Source organism: Hypanus sabinus, chromosome 15, assembly GCF_030144855.1.
Source record: "Hypanus sabinus isolate sHypSab1 chromosome 15, sHypSab1.hap1, whole genome shotgun sequence".
Taxonomy (NCBI): Eukaryota; Metazoa; Chordata; class Chondrichthyes; order Myliobatiformes; family Dasyatidae; genus Hypanus; species Hypanus sabinus.
The window spans coordinates 89539306-89563656 of NC_082720.1; the positions used below are offsets into that span (position 1 = coordinate 89539306).

Below are 24351 nucleotides of genomic sequence, written 5' to 3' on the forward strand. Positions count from 1 at the left end.
TCTGATTCTGAACACACTGACAAACTTTTGCAGATACACTGAAGTGTCCTGTCTGGTTGCATCATGGTCCAGTACAGCAACTCGAATGCTCAGGTACATAAGCTTCAAAGAGCAGTGAACGCAACCCAGGCACATTTTTCCCCTTCTCTAGGAGGCACTGCCTGAAAAAGACAACACCAATACCTCAAGAAGATCAAAGATCCCCACTATATCTTCATACAGCTGCCATTGGGCAACAACATCAGGTGTATTTCCCTTCAACCAATTGGTTCTTCAGCCAAATGGCAATGCCCTATTCAGTAAAATTTCTCAACATTTGCACTTTGCACTTAACTTGTTTTTCCTTCTAAAAGTTGTAGATAACTTACATTTAATTTACATTTTTCTATTGAAAGCTGTATATCTGATGCTCTAGGCCTGTGATGCTGTTCTTTAACTTTGAGTGATGAAATTTAAACAACAGTCTATCTTGTGGCCTGTATTTCCGGTGAAATTCTTTACAGTGACACGTATTTGAAACTGAGGTCTTATGCCATATTTTGCGGATGTGCCCTCTGGTCCTAGACTCCCCCACTACAGGAAACATCCTCTCCACACCACTCTATCTAGGCCTTTCAATATTTTTCAGTGCTATCCCTCCTAACTTTTCGCCTTAGCCTTCAACCTCCAGTACCTGGCCTAGGCTCACAGACATTGCCCCTCTGACCTCTGGACAGCGGATCGGTAATCTCTGGCTCGATGTAATCTCTGCTCCTATGTCTTATGGTCTAAGGCTTTTCAACATCCTCATCATACAAGGGCAGACACTGAAAATATTACTTACACCTAGAATAAGTTAGTAAAAACTTGAAAGTTCCAACTATCTACCCAGTCCACAAGCTCATGTATTAGGAATAAGACTCGAATAAAAAGCCATCTGATTTAAAAGCATCATCAAATAGACTACAGGTGGAAAGTTCACACATTCTGACTGGTGGCATCACAGCCTGATAAGGGAAGTCCAATATACAAAAATGCAGAGGGCACGAAGAGTGGTGCACGTTGCCTGTTCCATCGCAATTACAGCTCACCCTATCATCAAGGACATCTATAAGAAGTGATGTTTCAAGATGAAGAACTGTCCCGATCTATGAAATGCCCTCTTCCCCATTCCCATCACCACTGTCCAAGACGTTCCCCATTCCTGTCGCCACCATCCGGGACGCTCCCCATTCCTGTCGCCACCGTCTGGGACGTTCCCCATTCCTGTCACCACCATCCGGGATGTTACCCCTCCCCATTGCCACCGTCCGGGACGTTCCCCATTCCCACTGTCCGGGACATTCCCACTTCCCGTCGCCACCATCTGGGACATTCTCCCTTCCCATTACCACCATCCTGGACGTTCCCCAAATCTATCACCATCAATCGGGACGTTCCCCTTTCCCACCGTCCAGGAAGTTCCCCATTCCCGTCACCACCGTCCAGGACGTTCCCCCTTCCCGTCACCACCATCCAAGACATACCCCATTCCCACCATCTGGGACATTCCCCATTCCCGTCACCACCGTCCGGGACATTCCTCCTTCCCATCATCACTTTCCAGGACGTTCCCTCTTCCCATCATCACCGTCTGGGACATTCCCTTTTCCCATTATCTGGGACGTTCCCTCTTCCCGTTACCACCTTTGGGGTGGAGACACAGGAACACTCAACATTAGGAGCAGCTTCTTCCCCTCCATATCAGATTTCTTAATGGACAATGAACCCCATTTTTCCTGTTTTTTGCACTATTTACTTATTTTATAATTTGTAGCAAAAATTGTACTTGCTGCTACAGAACAACAAATTTCAGGACATACAAATCAGTGATATAAAGCTGATTCTTGAAATATTAAATGAGAAGCAGCTACAAACAAAAAGGAAGTCGTAGTTAAAGCCTCGTCCAGAAAATTCCCTGTTGAGTACGAGATTAAAACTCTTGAGCCGCAACCAAATTAGCCGACAGTATGACAAAATGCTTCACAATTAGATTGACTTCATGATAGATAAAATGGAAATATCACATAGACTAAAAGTAGCTACTTCAAACAAATGGGAATATATTCATGTCAAAGATTTAAAAGTAAAGTTCTCTAGCCAGGTACCAACTGACACTTACTTCAAACACATCTGCCCAAGATAACAAGAGATTCTAAATCATCTCCTGGATTTTCCAGCTCCTGACAAGACTGTCGGGCATAAAAGCAGAATTAGACCATCAAGTCTGCTCTGCCATTCCACCTTGGCTGATTTATTACCCCTCTCAACCCCATTCTCCTGCCTTCTCCACGTAACCTTTGACTCACTGACTAATCAAGGATCTATCAACCTCCACTTTAAGTATACCCAACAACTTGGCCTCCACAGCCTTATGTAAAGATACTGATTGGCAAACAGAAACTTCAGGCTGATTTATAATGAACAAACGAGAATTATTTTTACAAAATTACTTTCAGCAAAAAAAGTTAATGAAATATTGTTCATGTGAAATGTGTGGGAATCTTAGGGTATCCCATTCGTTAAATAAAACTCACTTTATCCTGTTCAATCTCAATGTTAGGTAAATCATTTTTAGAACATAGACCATCATAGCACATTACAGGCCCTCCTGCTCACAATGTCATACCGGCCTTTTTGTTTACTATAAGATCAATCTAATCTTTCCCTCCCACATAACCCTCCATTTTTCTATCATCCAAAAGTCTCTTAAATGTCCCTAATGTATCCACCTATACCACAAACCCTGGCAGCACATTTTAGACAGCCACCACTCTAAAAACAAGCTACCTCTGACATCTACCCTATACTTTCCTCCAATCACCTTCAAATTATGCCTGCTTTTATTCGCCATTTTCATGGTAATAATCTTAGTGTGTGCTGGACAGGCCTCTAAATTAAAAACACACATTATCAAGTTCAAGTTTATTGTCATCTGACTGTACATAAACAAACAAAACAACATTCCTCTAAACCACGGTGCACCCACAAAACATATTAACACACACAGCACTTAATAAAATATTAACACAAATAAGGTAATAAAATATAATTCAAGCATGTAGGAATTCAAAGTGCATCCTGCCCAATATCAACATGAGGAAAGCCTTTTTGAGTAGAAGATATCTAGAAGACCCTTCCAAAGAGTCAGCAATATTGAAGGATGCAGAGCTCACTAGATGAGATTGACATTTTTAATTAGGTCAAGGTTACCATGGGACAGATAGTGAGGTTACAGTACATGTCTGATGAGATCCAATGTAGTGTTAAAGAGCACATTACAAAGGCTGAACAGCCTCTTCCTTCATTGTCTACATTAGGACCAGTCTTGAAGTTTCTGGGCAATTTTGGTCTCTATAAAACCTAGACTAACTCTGCCATGGATGAACCAATCCCAGCTGCAAATGGATGGTAAAAATCCAGAGCTACAGAAATGCCAACAGAAGCTCCAGAGACCTCACTGCTGGGATAAGGATACACCTGGCAAAACATGAAAGACTGGCCCAGGACAGAGGAATTCAACAAGCTGCTGCCAGTGGCCTTTGCCCCAGTAGGTGAAAAAGGCGAATGGTATGTTGGCATTCATAGCAAGAAGATTCGAGTACAGGAGCAGGGAGGTCCTACTGCAGTTGTACAAGGCCTTGGTGAGACCACATCTAGAGTACTGTGTGCAGTTTTGGTCCCCTAATCTGAAGAAAGACATCCTTGCCATAGAGGGAGTACAAAGAAGGTTCACCAGATTGATTCCTGGGATGGCAGGACTCTCATATGAAGAAAGACTGGATCGACTGGGTTTATACTCGCTGGAATTTAGAAGATTGAGGGGGAATCTTATTAAAATGTATAAAATTCTAAAGGGATTGGACAGGCTAGATGCAGGAAGATTGTTTCCAATGTTGGGGAAGTCCAGAACGAGGGGTCACAGTTTAAGGATAAAGGGGAAGCCTTTTAGGACCGAGATGAGGAAAAACTTCTTCACACTGAGAGTGGTGAACCTGTGGAATTCTCTGTCACAGGAAACAGTTGAGGCCAGTTCATTGGCTATATTTAAGAGGGAGTTAGATATGGCCTTGTGGCTAAAGGGATCAGGGGGTATGGAGAGAAGGCTGGTACAGGGTCCTGAGTTGGATGATCAGCCATGATCATACTGAATGGCGGTGCAGGCTCGAAGGGCTGAATGGCCTACACCTGCACTTATTTTCTATGTTTCTGTGTAATGGGCTTAAGAAGAAGAAACATAGTTTGACTTTTATCAGGACCACTTAGCACTAGAACCACACAGAGTTGAGGTGAGTGAAGTTATCCATGTTGGTTCAGGAATCTGATGGTTGTAGGGCAATAACTGCTCTTGAACCTGGTGGTGTGGGACATAAAGCACCTGTACCTCCTACCTGATGGCAGCAGAGAGAGAGCATGGCCTGGATCGTGGGGGACCTTGATGATGGGTGCTGCCTGTGACAGCACTCCATGTACATGTGTTTTGCCTGTGATGGACTGGGCTATATCCACCATTTTCAGTAGACATTTCCATTCCTGGGCATCAGGGTTCACATACCAGGCCATTAGGCAACCAGTTATTATATTCTCTACTGTGCACCATCAATCTTTACAAAACACACATGCACAGACACAAGAAAATCTGCGGATGCTGGAAATCCAAAACAACACACACAAAATGCTGGAGGAACTCAACAGGTCAGACAACGTCTCTGGACAAGAGGAAACAGTCAATGTTTGGGGCCAAGACCCTTCAGCAGGATATCACATGGAGTCAGAGAGAACACAATTTCCTTTCTATTTTTTCATCATTCCCTCATCATCCCAGCAGCTTTTTTACCTACAACAATCAGGTTTCTTTTGTAGAACATTTAAATGTTAAAGTTCATTGGCAATTGGAAAACTTACGTGGAAAAACTTTTAAAACCATTCTTTGAGGGCATGATTCAATGAAGTTGTGTCGAAATATTTCCACCCGGGAGTAATAACGTAGAATAAATTAACAGGAAAGATGTTGGCATAAAATGTGTTGGTGACAATTGAAAGCTTTGCTGGAATGTTGAACATAATGAGTAAGAGCACGGCTTGTTGAACCTAATAGCTTCTGACTCTTCTGCAAAGTATCTTACACCTTAATGAAGTTAAAGCACATCAATGCATCACTGGAAAGTGATACGACATCCAAAGAAAAACAAGCAATACTCTGAGATTTTAGGTATCATGAGTGAAATACATCAATAAGTATTACAATCAGTAAAATTTTACTTGTCTGTGAGCTGCTCAAGTTTGCAACAAAGAAGGAAAAAAGTGCCAGAATAGCGCCAGTTACCAGAGCTCTTCCACAAAAATCACTGCTGAGTGACCCACTCATTCCTTCTAAAGTGAATTCACGATGATACTGTACAGTCAGGTCTACTGGAATGTGCCAGTATATGCGCTGAGCTGCCAGAGGAAGTGGTATATGTGAGTACAATATACTCCCACCCCCCCCCAGGGAAGGCAGGAGAATGGGGTTGAGAGTTCAAAGTAGATTTATTATCAAAGTACAAATCATTACCATCATTATGTGCTATGTTATTTGACATGAACCATCATGGTCTTATAACCATGATCGTTCTTGGCAAATTTTTCTACAGAAGTGGTTTGCCCATGTCTTCTGCTGGGCAGTGTCTTTATAAGATAACCTCAGCCATTATCAATATCCTTCAGAGATTATCTGCCTGGTGTCAGTTGTCACATAACCAGGACTTGTGATCTGTACCAGCTGCTTATACGACCATCCACTACCTGCTCCCATGGCTTCATATGACTCTGATCAGGGAATAAGCAAGCTAAGGGAAGGAGCAGCTTATACCTCTTCTGGTAGAGACATGTCTCCACCCCACTGCCTCTAAAAACTACATAAAGTCATCATAAACCATGCTGAGATTCATTTTCTTGCAGGAATACTCAGTAAATCCAAGGAACACAAAAGAATCAAAGAAAGACTGCACCCAACAGGACAGACGAACAACCAATATGCAAAAGACAATGAACGAACCATGCAAATGCAAAAAAATGGCTAATAAATCAACCACGATCGAATGGCAGGGTAAGCTCAATGGGCCAAATGGCTTAATTCTCCTCCTTTGTCACATTACATTGAACATAATAGCACAGTACAGGCCCTTTAGACCATGATGTTGTGCTGACATCTTCAAATACTCCAAGATCAGTCTACCCATAAGACCAGAAGATATAGCAGCAGAGTTAGGCCATTTGGTTCTCCCTGACTTCCCACATCCTACAAGAGGAGCGTTCCAACATATTGCCTGGCATTCTCTCTACTCTAAACAAACAAAACAAAAACTTATCAGAACCTACCCTTGCCTCTGCCTGTTCACGCTGAAGCCTGTTGAGCCAAAGCCATCCCACTCTGTTCCCTCTCACTGCGCTGCCCGCTGGATATGGTGGACGCCTTTTTAAACCTTTGGTGCTCTATGTCACGTGCCTGTGCAGTCTAGCCTCTTTTCCCCGAGCAGGTTAAAAAAAAATGGCTTCTCTCTGAGATTCCTTACTCCTTCACTCTCAGCCTCTTGCTGCGATTTAAAAGAGACCATTGAAAATTCCTCGCCTTTTTAAACCTTTGGTACTCTACGTCATGCGCCTGTATAATCTAGCCTCTTTTCCCTGAGCAGGTAACAAAAAAAGGCTTCTCTCCAAGATTAGAGCATAGAGCATAGAATAGTACAGCACAGCACATTACAGGCCCTTCAGCCCACAATGTTGTGCCGACCCTCAAAACCTGCCTCCCATATAACCCCCACCTTAAATTCCTCCATATACCTGTCCAGTAGTCTCTTAAATTTCACTAGTGTATCTGCCTCCACCACTGACTCAGGCAGTGAATTCCACACACCAACCACTCTCTGAGTAAAAAACCTTCCTCTAATATCCCCCTTGGACTTCCCTCCCCTTACCTTAAAGCCATGTCCTCTTGTAATGAGCAGTGGTGCCCTGGGGGAGAGACGCTGGCTGTCCACTCTGTCAATTCCTCTTAATATCTTGTACACCTCTATCATGTCTCCTTTCATCCTCCTTCTCTCCAAAGAGTAAAGCCCTAGCTCCCTTAATCTTTGATCATAATCCAAACTCTCTAAACCAGACAGCATCCTGGTAAATCTCTTCCGTACCCTTTCCAATGCTTCCACATCCTTCCTATACTGAGGCGACCAGAACTGGACACAGTACTCCAAGTGTGGCCTAACTAGAGTTTTATACAGCTGCATCATTACATCGCAACTCTTAAACTCCATCCCTCGACTTATGAAAGCTAACACCCCATAAGCTTTCTTAACTACCCTATCTACCTGTGAGGCAACTTTCAGGGATCTGTGGACATGTACCCCCAGATCCCTCTGCTCTTCCACACTACCAAGTATCCTGCCATTTACTTCATACTCTGCCTTGGAGTTTGTCCTTCCAAAGTGTACCACCTCACACTTCTCTGGGTTGAACTCCATCTGCCACTTCTCAGCCCACTTCTGCATCCTATCAATGTCTCTCTGCAATCTTCAACAATCCTCTACACTATCTACAACACCACCAACCTTTGTGTCATCTGCAAACTTGCCAACCCACCCTTCTACCCCAACATCCAGGTCGTTAATAAAAATCACACAAAGCAGAGGTCCCAGAACAGATCCTTGTGGGACACCACTAGTCACAACCCTCCAATCTGAATGTACTCCCTCCACCACAACCCTCTGCCTTCTGCAGGCAAGCCAATTCTGAATCCACCTGGCCAAACTTCCCTGGATCCCATGCCTTCTGACTTTCTGAATAAGCCTACTGTGTGGAAACTTGTCAAGTGCCTTACTAAAATCCATGTAGATCACATCCACTACACTACCCTCATCTATATGCCTGGTCACCTCCTCAAAGAAATCTATCAGGCTTGTTAGGCATGATCTGCCCTTCACAAAGCCATGCTGACCGTCCCTGATCAGACCATGATTCTCTAAATGCCCATAGATCCTATCTCTAAGAATCTTTTCCTACAGCTTTCCCACCACAGACGTAAGGCTAACTGGTCTATAATTATCTGGACTATCCCTACTACCTTTTTTGAACATGGGGACAACATTCGCCTCCCTCCAATCCTCCGGTACCAATCCAATGGACAACGAGGACATAAAGATCCTAGCCAGAGGTTCAGCAATCTCTTCCCTTGCCTCGTGGAGCAGCCTGGGGAACATTCCATCAGGCCCCGGGGACTTATCTGTCCTAATGTATTTTAACAACTCCAACACCTCCTCTCCCTTAATATCAACATGCTCCAGAACATCAACCTCACTCATATTGTCCTCACCATCATCAAGTTCCCTCTCAGTGGTGAATACCAAAGAGAAGTATTCATTGAGGACCTCGCTCACTTCCACAGCCTCCAGGCACATCTTCCCACTTTTATCTCTAATCGGTCCTATTTTCACTCCTGTCATCCTTTTGTTCTTCACATAATTGAAGAATACCTTGGGGTTTTCCTTCACCCTACTCGCCAAGGCCTTCTCATGCCCCCTTCTTGCTCTTCTCAGCCCCTTCTTAAGCTCCTTTCTTGCTACCCTATATTCCTCAATAGACCCATCTGATCCTTGCTTCCTAATCCTCGTGTATGCTGCCTTCTTTTACCTGACTAGATTTTCCACTTTACTTGTCACGCATGGTTCCTTCACCCTACCATTCTTCATCTTCCTCACTGGGTCAAATTTATCCCTAACATCCTGCAAGAGATCCCTAAACATCGACCACATGTCCATAGTACATTTCCCTGCAAAAACATCATCCCAATTCACATCTGCAAGTTCTAGCCTTATAGCCTTATAATTTGCCCTTCCCCAATTAAAAATTTTCCTGTCCTCTCTGATTCTATCCTTTTCCATGATAATGCTAAAGGTCAGGGAGCAGTGATCGCTGACGGATCTGTGACCTGACCCGGTTCGTTACCTAATACTAGATCTAGTATGGCATTCCCCCTAGTCGGCCTGTCAACGTACTGTGACAGGAATCCGTCCTGGACACACTTAACAAACTCTGCCCCATCTAAACCCTTGGAACTAATCAAGCGCCAATCAATATTAGGGAAGTTAAAGTCACCCATGATAACAACCCTATTATTTTTGCACCTTTCCAAAATCTGCCTCCCAATCTGCTCCTCGGTATCTCTGCTGCTACCAAGGGGCCTATAGAATACCCCTAGTAGAGTAACTGCACCCTTCCTGTTCCTGACTTCCACCCATACTGACTCAAAAGAGGATCCTGCTACATTACTCTGCAGCTGTGGTAGTATCCCTGACCAGTAATGCCACCCCTCCTCCCCTTTTTACCCCCCTCTCTATCCCTTTTAAAGCATGAAATCCAGGAATATTGAGAATCCATTCCTGCCCTAGTGCCAGCCAAGTCTCAGTAATGGCCACTACATCATAATTCCATGTATGTATCCAAGCTCTCAGTTCATCACCTTTGTTCCTGATGCTTCTTGCATTGAAGTACACACACTTTAGCCCTTCTACCTTACTACCCTTACACCCTTTATTCTGCTCTTTCCTCAAAGCCTCTCTATTTGTTAGATATGGCTTTACTCCATGCACTTCTTTCACTGCTCTATCGCTCCGGGTCCCATCCCCCTTGCAAATTAGTTTAAACCCTCCCAAACTATGCTAGCAAACCTACCAGCAAGGATATTGTTCCCCTTGAGTTCAGGTGCAACCCATCCAATCTGTACAGGTCCCACCTTCCCCAGAAGTGATTCCAATGGTCCAAAAATCTAAAACCCTGCCCCCTGCACCAACTCCTCAGCCATGCATTCAACTGCCATCTCCTCCAATTCCTACCATCACTATCACATAGCACTGGCAGCAATCCTGAGAACTCCACCCTTGAGGTCCTGTTCTTCAGCCTTCTGCCTAGTTCCCGAAACTCACACTTCAGGACCTCATCCCTCTTCCTGCCTATGTCGTTGGTCCCAACATGTATCACAATTTCTGGTTGCTTTCCCTCTCATCCCAGGCACCCGGGAGGTAACAAATCATACGGGTTTCCTTCTCACGTCCACAAAATCTCCTGTCTGCTCCCCTGACTACAGAGTCTCCAATGACGACAGCTCTCCTCTTCTCCGTCCCATCCTTCTGCACCACAGGGTCAGACTCAGTGCTAGATGCCCTGCCACCGTGGCTCACGCCTGGTCGGTCATCCTCACCAACAGCATCCAGGACGGTAAACTTATTATTCAGGGGAATAGCTGCAGGGGTGCTCTGCTCTACCTGTCTACTCACCTTCACTTCCCCCCCCCCCGGACTGTCACCCAACGACCTGCTTCCAGCAGCCTAGGTGTGACTACCTCCCTGTAGCTCTCATCTATGACTGCCTCATTCTCCCTAATGAGTCGAAGGTCATCCTTACTCCTTCACTCTCAGCCTCTTGCTCCAATTTAAAAGAGTCCTTTTAGGAGTTTTTTAAATTATTCTTTAGGAAATCCTGCACAAGGAGTCCCAAGATCCTTTGCACTTCAGTTTTGTATTTTCTCTCTATTTAGAAAATAATCAACCCTTGCATTTCTTCTACTGAAATGCACAACCATACGCATCTCAAAACTGTATTCCAGCTGCCATTTCTTTGCCCATTCTCCTAATCTGTCCTTCTGTAACCTCCCTATTTCCACAAAACTACCTGCCCTTCCACCTATCTTCAAATCATCTGCAAACTTTACAACAAAGCCATCAAATCCATCATACAAATCACTGACATATAACGAAAAAAGAATTAGTCCCAAAACAGACCCCTGTGGAACACCACTCGTCACCAGCAGCCAACCAGAAAACACTCCCTTTATTCCCACTCTTTGCCTACTGCCAATCAGCCCATACTTTATTCATGCTAGAATCTTTCCTGTAATACCATGGTCTCGTAGCTTGTTAAACATCCTCATGTGCGGCACCTTGTCAAAAGTCTTATGAAAATCCAAATACACGTCTATCCTACCTGTTATTTCTTCAAAGAATTCCAACAGATTTGTCAGGTTTACTATGGTCTATTTTATCATGTGCCTTCAAATACCCTGAAACCACATCCTTAACAACCTACTCCAACTGCTTCCCAGCCACTGAGGTCAGACTAACTGGCCTATAGTTTCTTTTCTTCTGCCCCCTCCCTTTTTGAAGAGTGGAGTGACATTTGCGATTTTCCTGTCTTCAGGAACCATTCCAAAGTCTAGTGATTCTTGAAAGATCATTACTGATGCCTCCCCATTATCTTCAGCCACCTCTTTCAGGTCTCTAGGATGTAAACCATCTGGTGCATGTGACTCATCTACCTTCTGACTTTTCAGTCTCCCAAGATCCTTCTCCCTCGTAATGGTAACTTCACATAATTCATGGCCCGTGACACCTGAAACTTCCACCATTCTGCTGACTGATGCAAAATACTTATTCAGTTCATCCGCCATTTCCTTGTCCCCCATTACTACCTTTTTACCATTGCTTCCAGGGGTCTGATATCCACTCCTTTACACTGAAGCAACTTTTGGTATCCCCTTTAACATTATTGACCAGCTTACTTTCATATTCCCTCTTTGTGTTAATGACTTTTTTTAGTTGTCTTCTGTTGGTTTTTAAAAACTTCCCAATAATATCTGCTCCATTATATGCCCTCTCTTTGGTTTTTATGTTGGCTTTGACTTCTTTTGTTAGCCATGGTGCATCATCATGCCCTTAGAATACTACTTCCTCTTTGGGATGTATATATCCTGTGCCTTCTGAACTGGCTCCAGAAACTCCAGCCACTGCAGCTCTGCCATTATCCCTGCCAGTGTTCTTTTTCAATAAGCTCTGGCCAACTTCTCTCTCATGCCTCTGTAATTTCCTTTACTCCATTGTAATACTGATATGTCTGACTTTAGCGTTTCCTTCTTAAATTTCAGAATGAATTCGATCATACTATGATCACTTTCCCCTGAGGGTTCTTTTTTCACCTTAAGCTCTCCATTCAATTCCAGTTCATTGCACAACACACAATCCAGAATAGCTGATCGTCTAGTGGGCTCAACCACGAGTTGCTTTTAAAAAAAAACATCTTGTAGACAATATAGAAATTTCCTCTCTTGGGATCCTGCATAACATGACTTTCCCAATCTATCTGCATATTGAAGTTCCCCATGACTATTATAACATTGGCATGCACCTTCTATCTCCCGCTGTAATTTATAGACAACATTCAAACTACTGTTTGGGGGTCTGAATACAACTCCAATCAGGGCCTTTTTATACCCTTGTAGTTCCTTAGCTCTATCCACAATGATTCCACACCATGCAACCCTATGTGACCTCTTTTTAATGATTTAATTTCTTTTTTTTTGAAACAACAATGCAATGCCACTTCCTTTCCCTCTGCCTTCCTATCTGTCCTTTTGATACAAAATGTATCCTTGGACATTAAGCTCCCAACTATAACCTCCTTTTGTGCATGATTCAGTGATGCCTACAACATCATACATGCCAATCTGAAACTGTGCTACAAGTTCATCGGCCTTATTCCATATACTGTGCACATTCAAATATAACACCTTCAGTCCTGTACTCATCCTTTTCAATTTTGTCTTCCTTTTACATTGCAACTCATCCTGTTGGCTTATTTGGACATAGGTTATTTGTCAGAATTTATGAATAGCTTTTCATAAATTCTGTTCTATTTCTTTATTTTGCTATAAACATTGCTGTGGACTTCAGGAAGGGTAAGACGAATGAACACATACCAATCCTCATAGCGTGATGAGAAGTAAAGAGAATGAGCAGCTTCAAGTTCCTGGGTGTCAAGATCTCTGAGGATCTAATTTGGTCCCAACATAGCAGTAGTTATAAAAAAGGCAAGATAGCAGCTATACTTTATTAGGAGTTTGAAGAGACTTGGCATGTCAGAATCAGAATCAGGTTTATTATCACCAACATGTGAAGTGAAATTTAATTTAGCAACAGCAGTTCAATGCAATACATAATCTAGCAGAGAGAGAGAAGAAAAATAATAATAAACATAATAAAACATAATAACCAAACAAGTAAATCAATGATGTATATTGAATAGACAAATACACTCAAAAACTTTTATAGTTGCACTGTGGAGATCATTCTGACAGGCTGCATCACTGTCAGGTATGGATGGGCTACTGCACAGGACCGAAAGAAGCTGCAGAAGGTTGCAAATCTAGTCAACTCCATCTTGGGTACTAGCCTACAAAGTACCCAGGATATCTTCAAGGAGCAGTGTCTCAGAAAGGAAGTGTCCATTATTAAGGACCTCCAGCACCCAGGGCATGCCCTTTTCTTACTGTTACCTTCAGGCAGGAGGTACAGAAACCTGAAGGCACACACTCAGCGATTCAAGAACAGCTTCTTCCCCTCTGCCATCCAATTTCTAAATGGACATTGAATCTTTGGACAATACTTCACTTTTCATTTTTAATATACAGCATTTCTGTTTCAACACATTTTTAAAAATTCTGTTCAATATAGGTAATTAATTACTTGTTTATTTATCATTATTATTTTTTCACTCTGCTAGATTATATATTGCATTGAACTGCTGCTGCTAAGCTAACAAATTTCATGTTACATGCCGGTAATAATAAACCCGATTCTGACATCTGCAAGAAAATAAACCTCAAGGTGGCAAATGGTAACATATATGTACTTTGATAATAAATTTACTTTGACTTTTATCTTTCTAATGCAGAGCAGAGTAGAAAGCATGGGCTCCTTGCATAAATATTGTGGTTATGTAACAGGGAATAGTCAAGTGCGGGATACCTGATAGGTTGCTCCAGGTTCTGTTGATGTCCCTCAGAGTTTGTTTCTCAGCAATGGTTCGCTTGATCTCATCTAAAACCACATTCAGTTCCTTTGACCGTTTGATGTTTTCCTGCTCAGCTGCATGGAGTCTGTCACGCAGTGCTAGGAACTCCCGCTGATAAATATCCACCACATCCCCTAGGGAAAAACAGAGGCTGAGAGTTAGTTACACCATCAGACAGGAGCAGATTAGGCTATTAGGGATAATAAATAAGGGACAGTAAATCTGCTCTGACCAATCAAGAACTTATTAACCTCTGCTCTAAATATAACCAATGTCTTGGCCTCCATACCTGTTTGTGGCAATGAATTCCACAGATCCACCATCTTCTGGCAAGAAAAGTTACCCACATCTCCATTCTAAAGGAATGCCCTTCTATTGTGAGGCTGTGCCCTTTGGTCCTAGACTTTTCCATCATTGGAAACTTCCTCCCCGCGTCCACTCTATCTAGGCCTTTAAATATTTGATAGGTTTCGATGGGATCTGCCCTCATTCTGCTAAACTCCAGCGAGTACAGGCCCAGGGACAATACGTTCCTCACACATTAACCTTTTCATTTCTGGACTCACTCTCATGAACCTCCTCTGGAATTGCTACAACACATTTTTTCTTTGATAAAGGGCCCAAACTGCTTACAATACTTCAAATGCAGTCTGACCGATGCCTTATAAGGCCTCAGCATTACATTCTTAAAAGATGAATGGGCAGTGAATCTGTTCTCAGTAATGACTGGAAATGGATTCATGGCCTCCCAAAGGGAAACAACCAAGTATAAGGATAGAATGTCCAGTTTAAACAGATTGTAGGTAAAGGCAGAGGTCACTACTCCTTTCCATTAACAATTTCCAGGCAATGGATATTGGCCATATTCACAAATAGCAACACACACAAAATGCTAGAAGAACTCAAAAGGCCAGGCAGCATCCCTGAAAAAGAGCATAGTCAATGAGTCTAGACCCTTCATCGGGACTGGAAAAAAAGATGAGAAGTCAGAACACGATGGGGGGAGGGGAGTGGTAGTTGATAGGTGAAACTGTGGGGGGGGGTTGGGGGGGGAGGGAGTGTCGTTGATTGGTGAAAGAGACAGATGGCTGGAGAAGGGACTATCTGACAGGAGAGTGGAGAAGACCATGGAAGAAAGGGGAGGAGGAGGAACACCAGAGGGAGGTGATGGGCAAGTAAAGAGATAAAGTGAGAGAGGAGAGGAAGACAGGAATGGGAAATGGTGAAAGCGGGGGGGTGGGGGGAGACAATTACTGGAAGTTTGAGAAATCTTAGGTTGGAGGATACCTAGAATATAAGGTGTTGCTGCTCCAACCTAAGTGTGGCCTCGTCAGTACAGTAGAAGAGAGGAGAGGTCATGGACTGACACATTGGTATGGGAATGGGAAGTAGAATTGAAATGGGTGGCCACCAGGAGATCCCCTTTTTTCTAGTACACAGAACTTAGGTGCTTGGCGAAGTGGTCTTTCAATCTACCTTGGGTCTCACCGATATAAGCAGGCCTTACCAGGAACACCAGATACAGTAGATGACTCCAAAAGACTCAAAAGTGAAAAGTCACCTCACCTGGACGGACTGTTTGGGACCCTGAATGGCAGTGAGGAAGGAGGTTTAGGGGCAGGTGTGGCTTTGGTTCTGCTTGCACTCCTTGTTCCTTCACACCCCACCCCCCTGGTTTCACCTACCACTTTGTACTTCTTCCTCAACCCCATCTTCTTACTCTGACTTCTAATCTTTTTATCCCAGTCCTGATGAAGAGTCTCGGCCTGAAACGTTGACGATTTGCTCTTTTCCATAGATATTGCTTGGCCTGCTGAGTTCCTCCAACATTTTGTGGGTGCTACTTTGGATTTCCAGCATCTGCAGATTTTCCTGTGTTTGTCACAAAAGAATAGTTGGATTGGGTGTAGGCGTGATACCTCAAAAAGGTGCAATCCAACATTAAGGACCCATTACCCAGGACATGCCCTTTTCACTGATACCATTAAGGAGGAGGTACTAGAGCCTGAAGATACATACTCAACAATGAATGAATGGCATCTTTCCCTTTGCCATCAGATTTCTGAATGGACAATGAACCTATCACCACCACCTCACTACCTTTTCTTTTTTCTTTCTCTTTTTAACCTGTTTCCCTTTTTTAAATATATACTTCTAATGTAATTTACAGCTTTTTATTACATATTACAATGTACTGCTGCCACATTAAGAACAAATTTCACAACATATGCCAGTGATTTTAAACCTGTTTCTGATTCTGAATTGTTTCTTTTCTCGTAATTTAACTTTCCTATAATTGTGTGTATTTTTACGCAATCACCTATACACATGCAATTATTCCTTTAATTTTCCAGCAATTACAGTACAGTTCCTTCTGTATTTTCTAGAAACTTCCTAATTTTCTACAGCAGGTGTCACGTTATTTGAATGTGGCTATTTGAAAGGTGAATTGTTATCACTGGAACATTGTTATCTCTCGTCTGAGTATGAGATGATCATGACTATTTTTGTCCCCTTGGCTTTCTTTCCTTTGGTCTCTCAGTTCCTCTTGTTTGTTTTCCATTCTTGTGATACTAAATAAAACTATTGTAAGCAACATGTTTTATGCCTTATTATTGACATGCAAAAAAACTTTTAAATTCAAAGTAAGTTTATTAACAAAGTATATATATGTCACCATATACACCCTGAAATTTATTTTATTTCTTTTTTTTTTAGATATAGCAAGGAACAGGACCTTCTGACCCAAAGAGATTTAACACACCCTATCCTCGTTATATGCATCTTCAGGCAATGCAGATTCACAGTTATGCGAGGAGAACTGCTTTCCCGCCAATACAAGTCATGTACGCATGCCTCACAATCTCACTGTTGGGATGAGGAGAACTGGTTTCCCACCAATACAAATCATGTACGCACGCCTCACAGTCTCACTGTTGGGATGAGGATAACTGGTTTCCCACCAATACAAATCATGTACGCACACCTCACAGTCTCACTGTTGGGATGAGGAGAACCGCTTTCCTGCCAATACAAGTCATGCACGCATGCCTCACAGTCTCACTTTTGCAACGTGTGGATGTGCGATCTTGTGCTCTTAAACTTTTGTTGTTTTTATCTACAGCGCAGTGATTTTGTGTTTGAAATATTTAACTATGCCTCCTAAGCGTTCAATGTCAAGTCCTGGGCCATCAGCCAAGCGGCAGAGAACCGATTTAACACTTGGAAAAAAGTTCGAAATTATAAACAGGGCAGCATCAGGTGAAGGTAACACAGCTCTAGGACGTTACTTTGGCCTGGGTGAGTCCACGATCAGAAACAAAAATGCTGAGGAAATAAAAGGTGCAGTGATTGATTCATCGCAAGTGTCTTCAAAGATTGTTACCAAAATGCGTAACCTGATTATGACAAAATTGGAGAAAATATTGAGTTTGTACATTGAGCATAAAACAAAGAAAAAAGCAACACTTAGTTCCGATCATCTTGTGAAAGCTCTGGAAATTTATGGTCGCCCTTGTTCAGAGGCTAGTGAGGAAATGTCAAGTGATATTGTTAGCTTTAATGCAAGTAGGGGATGGTTTTCTAAGTTTGTTAAAACGTCACAGGCTTCACAACTTAGCTGTGTGTGGTGAGCAAGCTAGTGCTGACCATGAAGCTGCAGAACACTACCCTGAGCAGCTGCAGGCTATGATAGCTGAGTCAGGCATCACACCAAAGCAGGTGTTTAATGCAGACGAGACTGGGCTTTTTAGGAAGCGTATGCCGAAATGCACTTACATAAGTAAGGATGAAACAACTGCATCAAGTTTCAAGGCAGCAAAGGATAGATTGACTTTGCTTATGTGTTCCAATGCTGAAGGAGACGATAAGATGAAGCCTCTCTTAGTTTACCATTCACTAAACCTCGGTGCTCTTAAGGGTTTGAGTAAGAATATGCTTCCTGTCCACTAGGCAGCTAACAAGAAAGCATGGGTCACTGGTCAAATCTTTGAAGATTGGTTTGCTAATCATTTTGCTGTTGAGGCTGAACGCTACTGCCGGAAACAGAATCTTGCCTTTAAAGTTCTTTTCTTGCTTGACAATGCGCCAGCCCATCCTAAACATTTGGACAACATTCATCCTAATGTAACAGCGCGTTTCCTGACCCCTAACACAACATCGCTGATTTAACCACTGGACCAAGGTGTGATAACCAAATTCAAGGCATATTTTTAACGGCGAACTATCTGTCAGATGCTGTGAGCAACAGACAATTTTAAAAATCCCGAGAGTTTACCAATGGTGAGGGAATGGTGGAAGTCCTTCAACAACAGACACACCATCAACAACATTGATGAATAGTGGAAAGAGAACAGGTCTTCCACTCTCAATGGTGCGTGGAAATCAATTTGGGTATCTCGATATCTCAGATCGAGTTCTCAGTATTCTCAAGAGGGAGGGTGAGCAGCCGGATGTCATGGTCCATATAGGGACCAATGACGTGGGAGGAAAAGTGAGGAGGTCCTGAAAGGTGAGTTTAGGGAGCTAGGAGCCAAGTTAAAAGACAGGACCTCCAGGATAGCAATCTCAGGATTGCTACCAGTGCCACGTGCAGGTGGGTTTAGAAATAGTTAGATAGCGCAAAGCAACACGTGGCTGAAGACATGGTGCAGGAGGGAGGGCTTCAGATTTATAGATAATTGGGCAGTTTTCCAGGGAAGGTGGGACCTGTTCCGGCGGGACTGTTTACATCTGAACTGGAGGGGGACAAATACTCTTGCAGGTAGGTTTGCTGGAGAGGCTCCAGTGGATTTAAACTAGATACGAGGGGGGAGGTGAACCAGAGTGTAGGAACAGATATATGGGAGAAGGAAGAAAAAGACAGTAAAGTTCTTTGTACTGTTAGGGATAAACAGAGAGGAAAAGGTGGAGAATTTCTTAAATGCATTTATTTTAATGCTAGGAGCATTGTAAGAAAGGTGGATGAGCTTAGAGCATAGATTGATACCTGGAAATATGATGTTGTAGCTATTAGTGAAACATGGTTGCAGGAGGGCTGTGATTGGCAACTAATTATTCCTGGATTTCGTTGCTTCAGGTGTGATAGAATTGGAGGGACAAGAGGGGGAGGTGTGGCATTGCTTGTCAGAGAAAATATTACACTGGTGCTTTGGCAGGATAGATTAGAGGGCTCATCTAGGGGGGCTATTTGGGTGGAATTGAGGAATGGGAAAGGTGTAGTAACACTTATAGGTCTATGTATTATAGACCACCTAATGGGGAGCAAGAATTGGAGGAGCAAATTTACAAGGAGATAGCAGATATTTGTAATAAGCACAGGGTTGTGATTGTGAGATTTTAATTTTCCACACGTAGACTGGGAAGCCCATTCTGTAAAAGGGCTGGATGGTTAGGAGTTTGTAAAATGTGTGCAGGGTAGTTTTTTGCAGCAATACATAGAGGTACCAACTAGAGATGGGGCAGTGTTGGATCTCCTGTTAGGGAATGAAATAGGTCAGGTGACGGAGGTATGAGTTGGGGAGCACTTCGGGTCCAGTGATCACAATACCATTAGTTTCAATATAATTATGGAGAAGGATAGGACTGGACCCAGGGTTGAGAATTTTGATTGGAGAAAGGCTAACTTTAACGAGATGCGAAAGGATTTAGAAGGAGTGGATTGGGACAATTTGTTTTATGGGAAGGATGTAATAGAGAAATGGTGGTCATTTAAAGGTGAAATTTTAAGGGTACAGAATCTTTATGTTCCTGTTAGGTTAAAAGGAAAGGTTAAAAGTTTGAGAGAGCCAAGGTTTTCAAGGGATATTGGAAACTTGGTTAGGAAAAAGAGAGATATCTACAATAAATATAGGCAGCATGGAGTAAATTAGTGCTCAAGGAATATAAAGAATGTAAAAAGAATCTTAAGAAATAAATTGGAGAAGCTAAAAGAAGATACGAGGTTGCTTTGGCAAGTAAGGTGAAAATAAATCCAAAGGGTTTCTACGGTTATATTAATAGCAAAAGGATAGTGAGGGATAAAATTGGTCCCTTAGAGAATCAGAGTGGACAGCTATGTGTGGAGCCAAAAGAGGTGGGAGAGATTTTGAACAATTTCTTTTCTTCGGTATTCACTAAGGAGTAGGATATTGAATTGTGTAACGTAAGGGAAACAAGTAGGGAAGTTATGGAAACTATAACGATTAAAGCAGAGGAAGTACTGGCACTTTTAAGGAATATAAAGGTGGATAAATCGCCAGGTCCTGACAGGATATTCCCTAGGACCTTGAGGGAGGTTAGTGTAAAAATAGCAGGGGCTCTGACAGAAATATTTCAAATGTCATTAGAAATGGGGATGGTGCCGGAGGATTGCTGTATTGTTCATGTGGTTCCATTGTTTAAAAAGAGTTCTAAGAGTAGACCTAGCAATTATAGGCCTGTCAGTTTGATGTCAGTGGTGGGTAAACTAATAGAAAGTATTCTTAGAGATGGTATATATAATTATCTGAATAGACAGGGTCTGATTAGGAACAGTCAACATGCATTTGTGTGTGGACAAATCTTACTGAATTTTTTGAAGAGGTTACGAGGAAAGTTGACGAGGGTAAAGCAGTGGATGTTGTCTATATGGACTTTAGTAAGGCCTTTGATAAGGTTCCACGTGGAAGGTTAGTTAGGAAGGTTCAATCGTTAGGTATTAATATTGAAGTAGTAAAATGGATTCAACAGTGACTGGATGGGAGATGCCAGAGAGTAGTGGTGGATAACTGTTTGTCAGGTTGGAGGCCGGTGACTAGTGGTATGCCTCAGGGATCTGTACTGGGTCCAATGTTGTTTGTCATATACATTAATGATCTGGATGATGGGGTGGAAAATTGGATTAGTAAGTGTGCAGATGAGACTAAGGTAGGTGGTGGTGTGGATAATGAAGTAGGTTTTCAAAGTTTGCAGAGAGATTTAGGCCAGTTAGAAGAGTGGCTGAATGATGGCAGATGGTGTTTTAAGCTGCTAAGTGTGAGGTGCTACATTTTGGTAGGAATAATCCAAATAGGACATGCATGGTAAATGGTAGGGCATTGAAGAATGCAGTAGAACAGAGTGATCTAGGAATAATGGTGCATAGTTCCCTGAAGGTGGAATCTCATGTGGATAGGCTGGTGAAGAAAGCTTTTGGTATGTTGGCCTTTATAAATCAGAGCTTTGAGTATAGGAGTTGGGATGTAATGTTAAAATTGTACAAGGCATTGGTAAGGCTGAATTTGGAGTATTGTGTACAGTTCTGGTCACCGAATTATAGGAAAGATATCAACAAAATAGAGAGAGTACAGAGGAGATTTACTAGAATGTTACCTGGGTTTCAGCACCTAAATTACAGAGAAAGGCTGAACAAGTTAGGTCTTTATTCTTTGGAGCATAGAAGGTTGAGGGGGAATTGATAGAGGTATTTAAAATTATGAGGGGGATAGATAGTTGACATGGATAGGCTTTTTCCATTGAGAGTAGGGGAGATTCAAACAAGAGGACCTGAGTTGAGAGTTAGGGGGCAAAAGTTTAAGGGTAACACAAGGGAGTAATTCTTTACTCAGAGAGTGGCAGCTGTGTGGAACGGCTTCCAGTAGAAGTGGTAGAGGCAGGTTCGGTATTGTCATTTAAAGTAAAAATTGGATAGGTATATGGACAGGAAAGGAATGGAGGGTCATGGGCTGAGTGCGGGACGGTGGGACTAGGTGACAGTAAACGTTTGGCACGAACTAGAAGGGCCGAGATGGCCTGTTTCCGTGCTGTAATTGTTATATGGAGTGTGTGCACACCCTCAAGGGGTTTCCTGCCTTCACTACAGCTGTCCAGGATTGTGTGGGCCCGAGCTGTAAAATTGGTGGGGAAGGATTCTCAGATCTCGAGACTGCTGACGTGGTAGATCTCCTGGATTCTCATGATGAAGACCTTCTGCGTTTAACTCAGACTGAAGGTCATAACGATGAAGAGGAAAGTGTCGAGTTGCAGGTGAAGGATTTTACAATGAAGCAACTGGCAGAATTTTTTTTAAGGCTGCAGAACACTTGGCACAAATGGATGGACATGGAGCCAAGTTTAGAATGGAGTCAGCATTTCAGTCGTTCCCTGCAATCAAGCCTTCATCCCTAAGAGCAAATTTATGCTGAAAAACAAAATGCTGTTAAGCAAGCAACCCTCACCACTTTCTTCAAACTGGTGTTATCTCCTGCTGCCGGCAGTACTGAGAGTTTTCCTTCACCCCTTGCTGTCCTTGATGATCCTGATGACACACAACCACCTACCTCATCTAGGTAAAGCTGCCCGACACCACAACAACCACTCATCTCCAGGAGTGAACACACCTGCCACCGTTGGTGAGTACTGTACACCCAGTATGTTAACTTTCTATGATTTATTATGTTGAATATTACCTTAAACTGATGAAATATAATACAAATGTTGCCTTATGGTACTACTTTTGTGCCGTATTGGTATGAAAATGTGAATAAATTACAGATAAAACATATCTAGGAAGCCCTCCAGAACGCATCCCTACTTTCTCCATTTAAATAATTATTCACGTTACTTGTTTTCACATTATGCACCGACTGCGAGGAATGTATCCCCTGCACATAACGAGGATAGGGTGCAATTAATCAGAGGACAACTTACAATTTCCAATGACCAATTAACCTACTAACCCGATATATAGACAGACTGTGGGAGGAAATGGAAGCACCCAGAGGAAAAAAACATGGGGAGGAACTTCGAAACTGTGCGACGCCATGGTAGCTTAGCAGTTAGCATAACACTATTACAGCTCGGACATTCTGGTGTTAAGTTCAATTCCTCTGCATGGAACACGTGAGTTTCCTCCCATAGGCCAAAGACATAAGCAGGGTTCTCAGATTATTAACTGTAATGTTAACTGCATATATAAAATGGCTTCTCTGTAGCGTTATAATGAAATGGCTTCTTTGTGGGTAACTGATGAGGTAATACTCTGTTTAGGTGAAATGTTTGGGCTATAATTATTGATAACAGAGGAACTAAACAATGGAAGCAATATTGTTCTATCTGTACGTGTGGGAACCTGGAGTGAGTGCGTGGGATTTTTGAGAGAAGAACCAAGGAGAAAGGATGTGCTGGACGCGCTCTGGTTGACCGCCGAGGTTGGTCCCAGGCGGCAGGTCGAGGAGTTCAGAGAAGATCGAAAAGTGGACCGAAGGCTTCGATAATTGAGCTCCAACAGTTGTGCCCAAACTGATTGAACTCTGATAAGTTTTGGTGCCCTTTTCTTTCTTTTTATATTGTATCGCTATTAATTACTTAGTTCCAGTAAGATTTTTAAAGTGGTCTGAAAAACGTACACTGTGTGCTGTCTGATATTATATGTGCGAGTTTGTACCAGTGTTCATTACACAGCATCTACCCAAACAGGAGACACGGTTTGGTGGGTGGGTGGATTTTCCCCTACACAAACACAAACCGCTAGCCCTAAGCATTACACATACTTGGTAGGTTAACTGGTAATTGTAAACTATCCCATATTAGGTCAGGGCTAATTGGGTTTTTTGGGGATTGCTGAGACGGCATGGGTTGAAGGGTTGGAAAGGCCTACTCTGTGCTCTATCACTAAAAACTGATGTCAGAATTAACTCTAAACTCTGACACCCCAAGCTGTAATAGCATTGCGCTAACAACTATGCTACCATGGCATTTTCCTCAAGGCATTTAAGATTTGGACTATAATAGGATCAGGATCCAACAAAAATTTTAAAATTGGATCACTGCCTACTGAGAGAATGTCATAACAAAGTAAGACACACAAATGATGAAGGATCTTAGCCCAAAATATCGACTGTTCATTTACCTCCATAGATGCTGCTTGACTTGCTGAGTTCACCCAGCATTTTGCATGTGTTGCTCTGGGGATTTCCAGCATTTGCAGAATCTCTTGTTTTTATGGAATGCCATAAGTGACTATTCTATAAAGAGTGTGGGCCAACAAGTCACACACAACCCTTGTTGTGGATCTTAGCTGAAGGTAAAGCAGCTCAGTGGGTTAAAGATGTAGTACCCAGTGCTTTATCCTTCAAATAACATCACAACAGCAAATTATTTGAGGATTATTTCATCGTTTATGGGAACTTACTACGTACAAATCAGCACATGGAGTTTAATCCTGTGGTGATTTCTACAGATGTATAGTGGGAGACCTGGCTTTCACAGCTGCCTGTGGCACAGAATTTCACAGATTCACCATTCTCAGGCTAAATAAATTCCTCATCTCCACTCTAAAAAGATGTCCCTCTCTTCTGAGGCTGTGTCCTCTGGTCTTAGACTCTCCCACCAAAGGAAACATCCTCTCCACATCCACTCCATCAAGGCCTTTCACCATACAATAGGTTTCAATGAGGTCACCCCTCATTCTTCTGAATTCTAGTGAATATAGACCCAGAGCCATCAAACATTCTTCATATG

The 24351-nt window shown here is 42.6% G+C and overlaps 1 protein-coding gene across 2 annotated transcripts in view; it reads right to left on the reverse strand.

The window, feature by feature from the left end:
- mgat4b (alpha-1,3-mannosyl-glycoprotein 4-beta-N-acetylglucosaminyltransferase B) overlaps positions 1-24351 on the reverse strand; it is a 305024-nt gene that overhangs the window by 180316 nt on the left and 100357 nt on the right. For both annotated transcript variants that reach the window (XM_059990693.1, XM_059990694.1), the window contains exon 2: positions 13848-14027. In XM_059990693.1, the coding sequence (XP_059846676.1) occupies positions 13848-14027 (180 nt within the window). The remainder of the gene's footprint in view (positions 1-13847; positions 14028-24351) is intronic.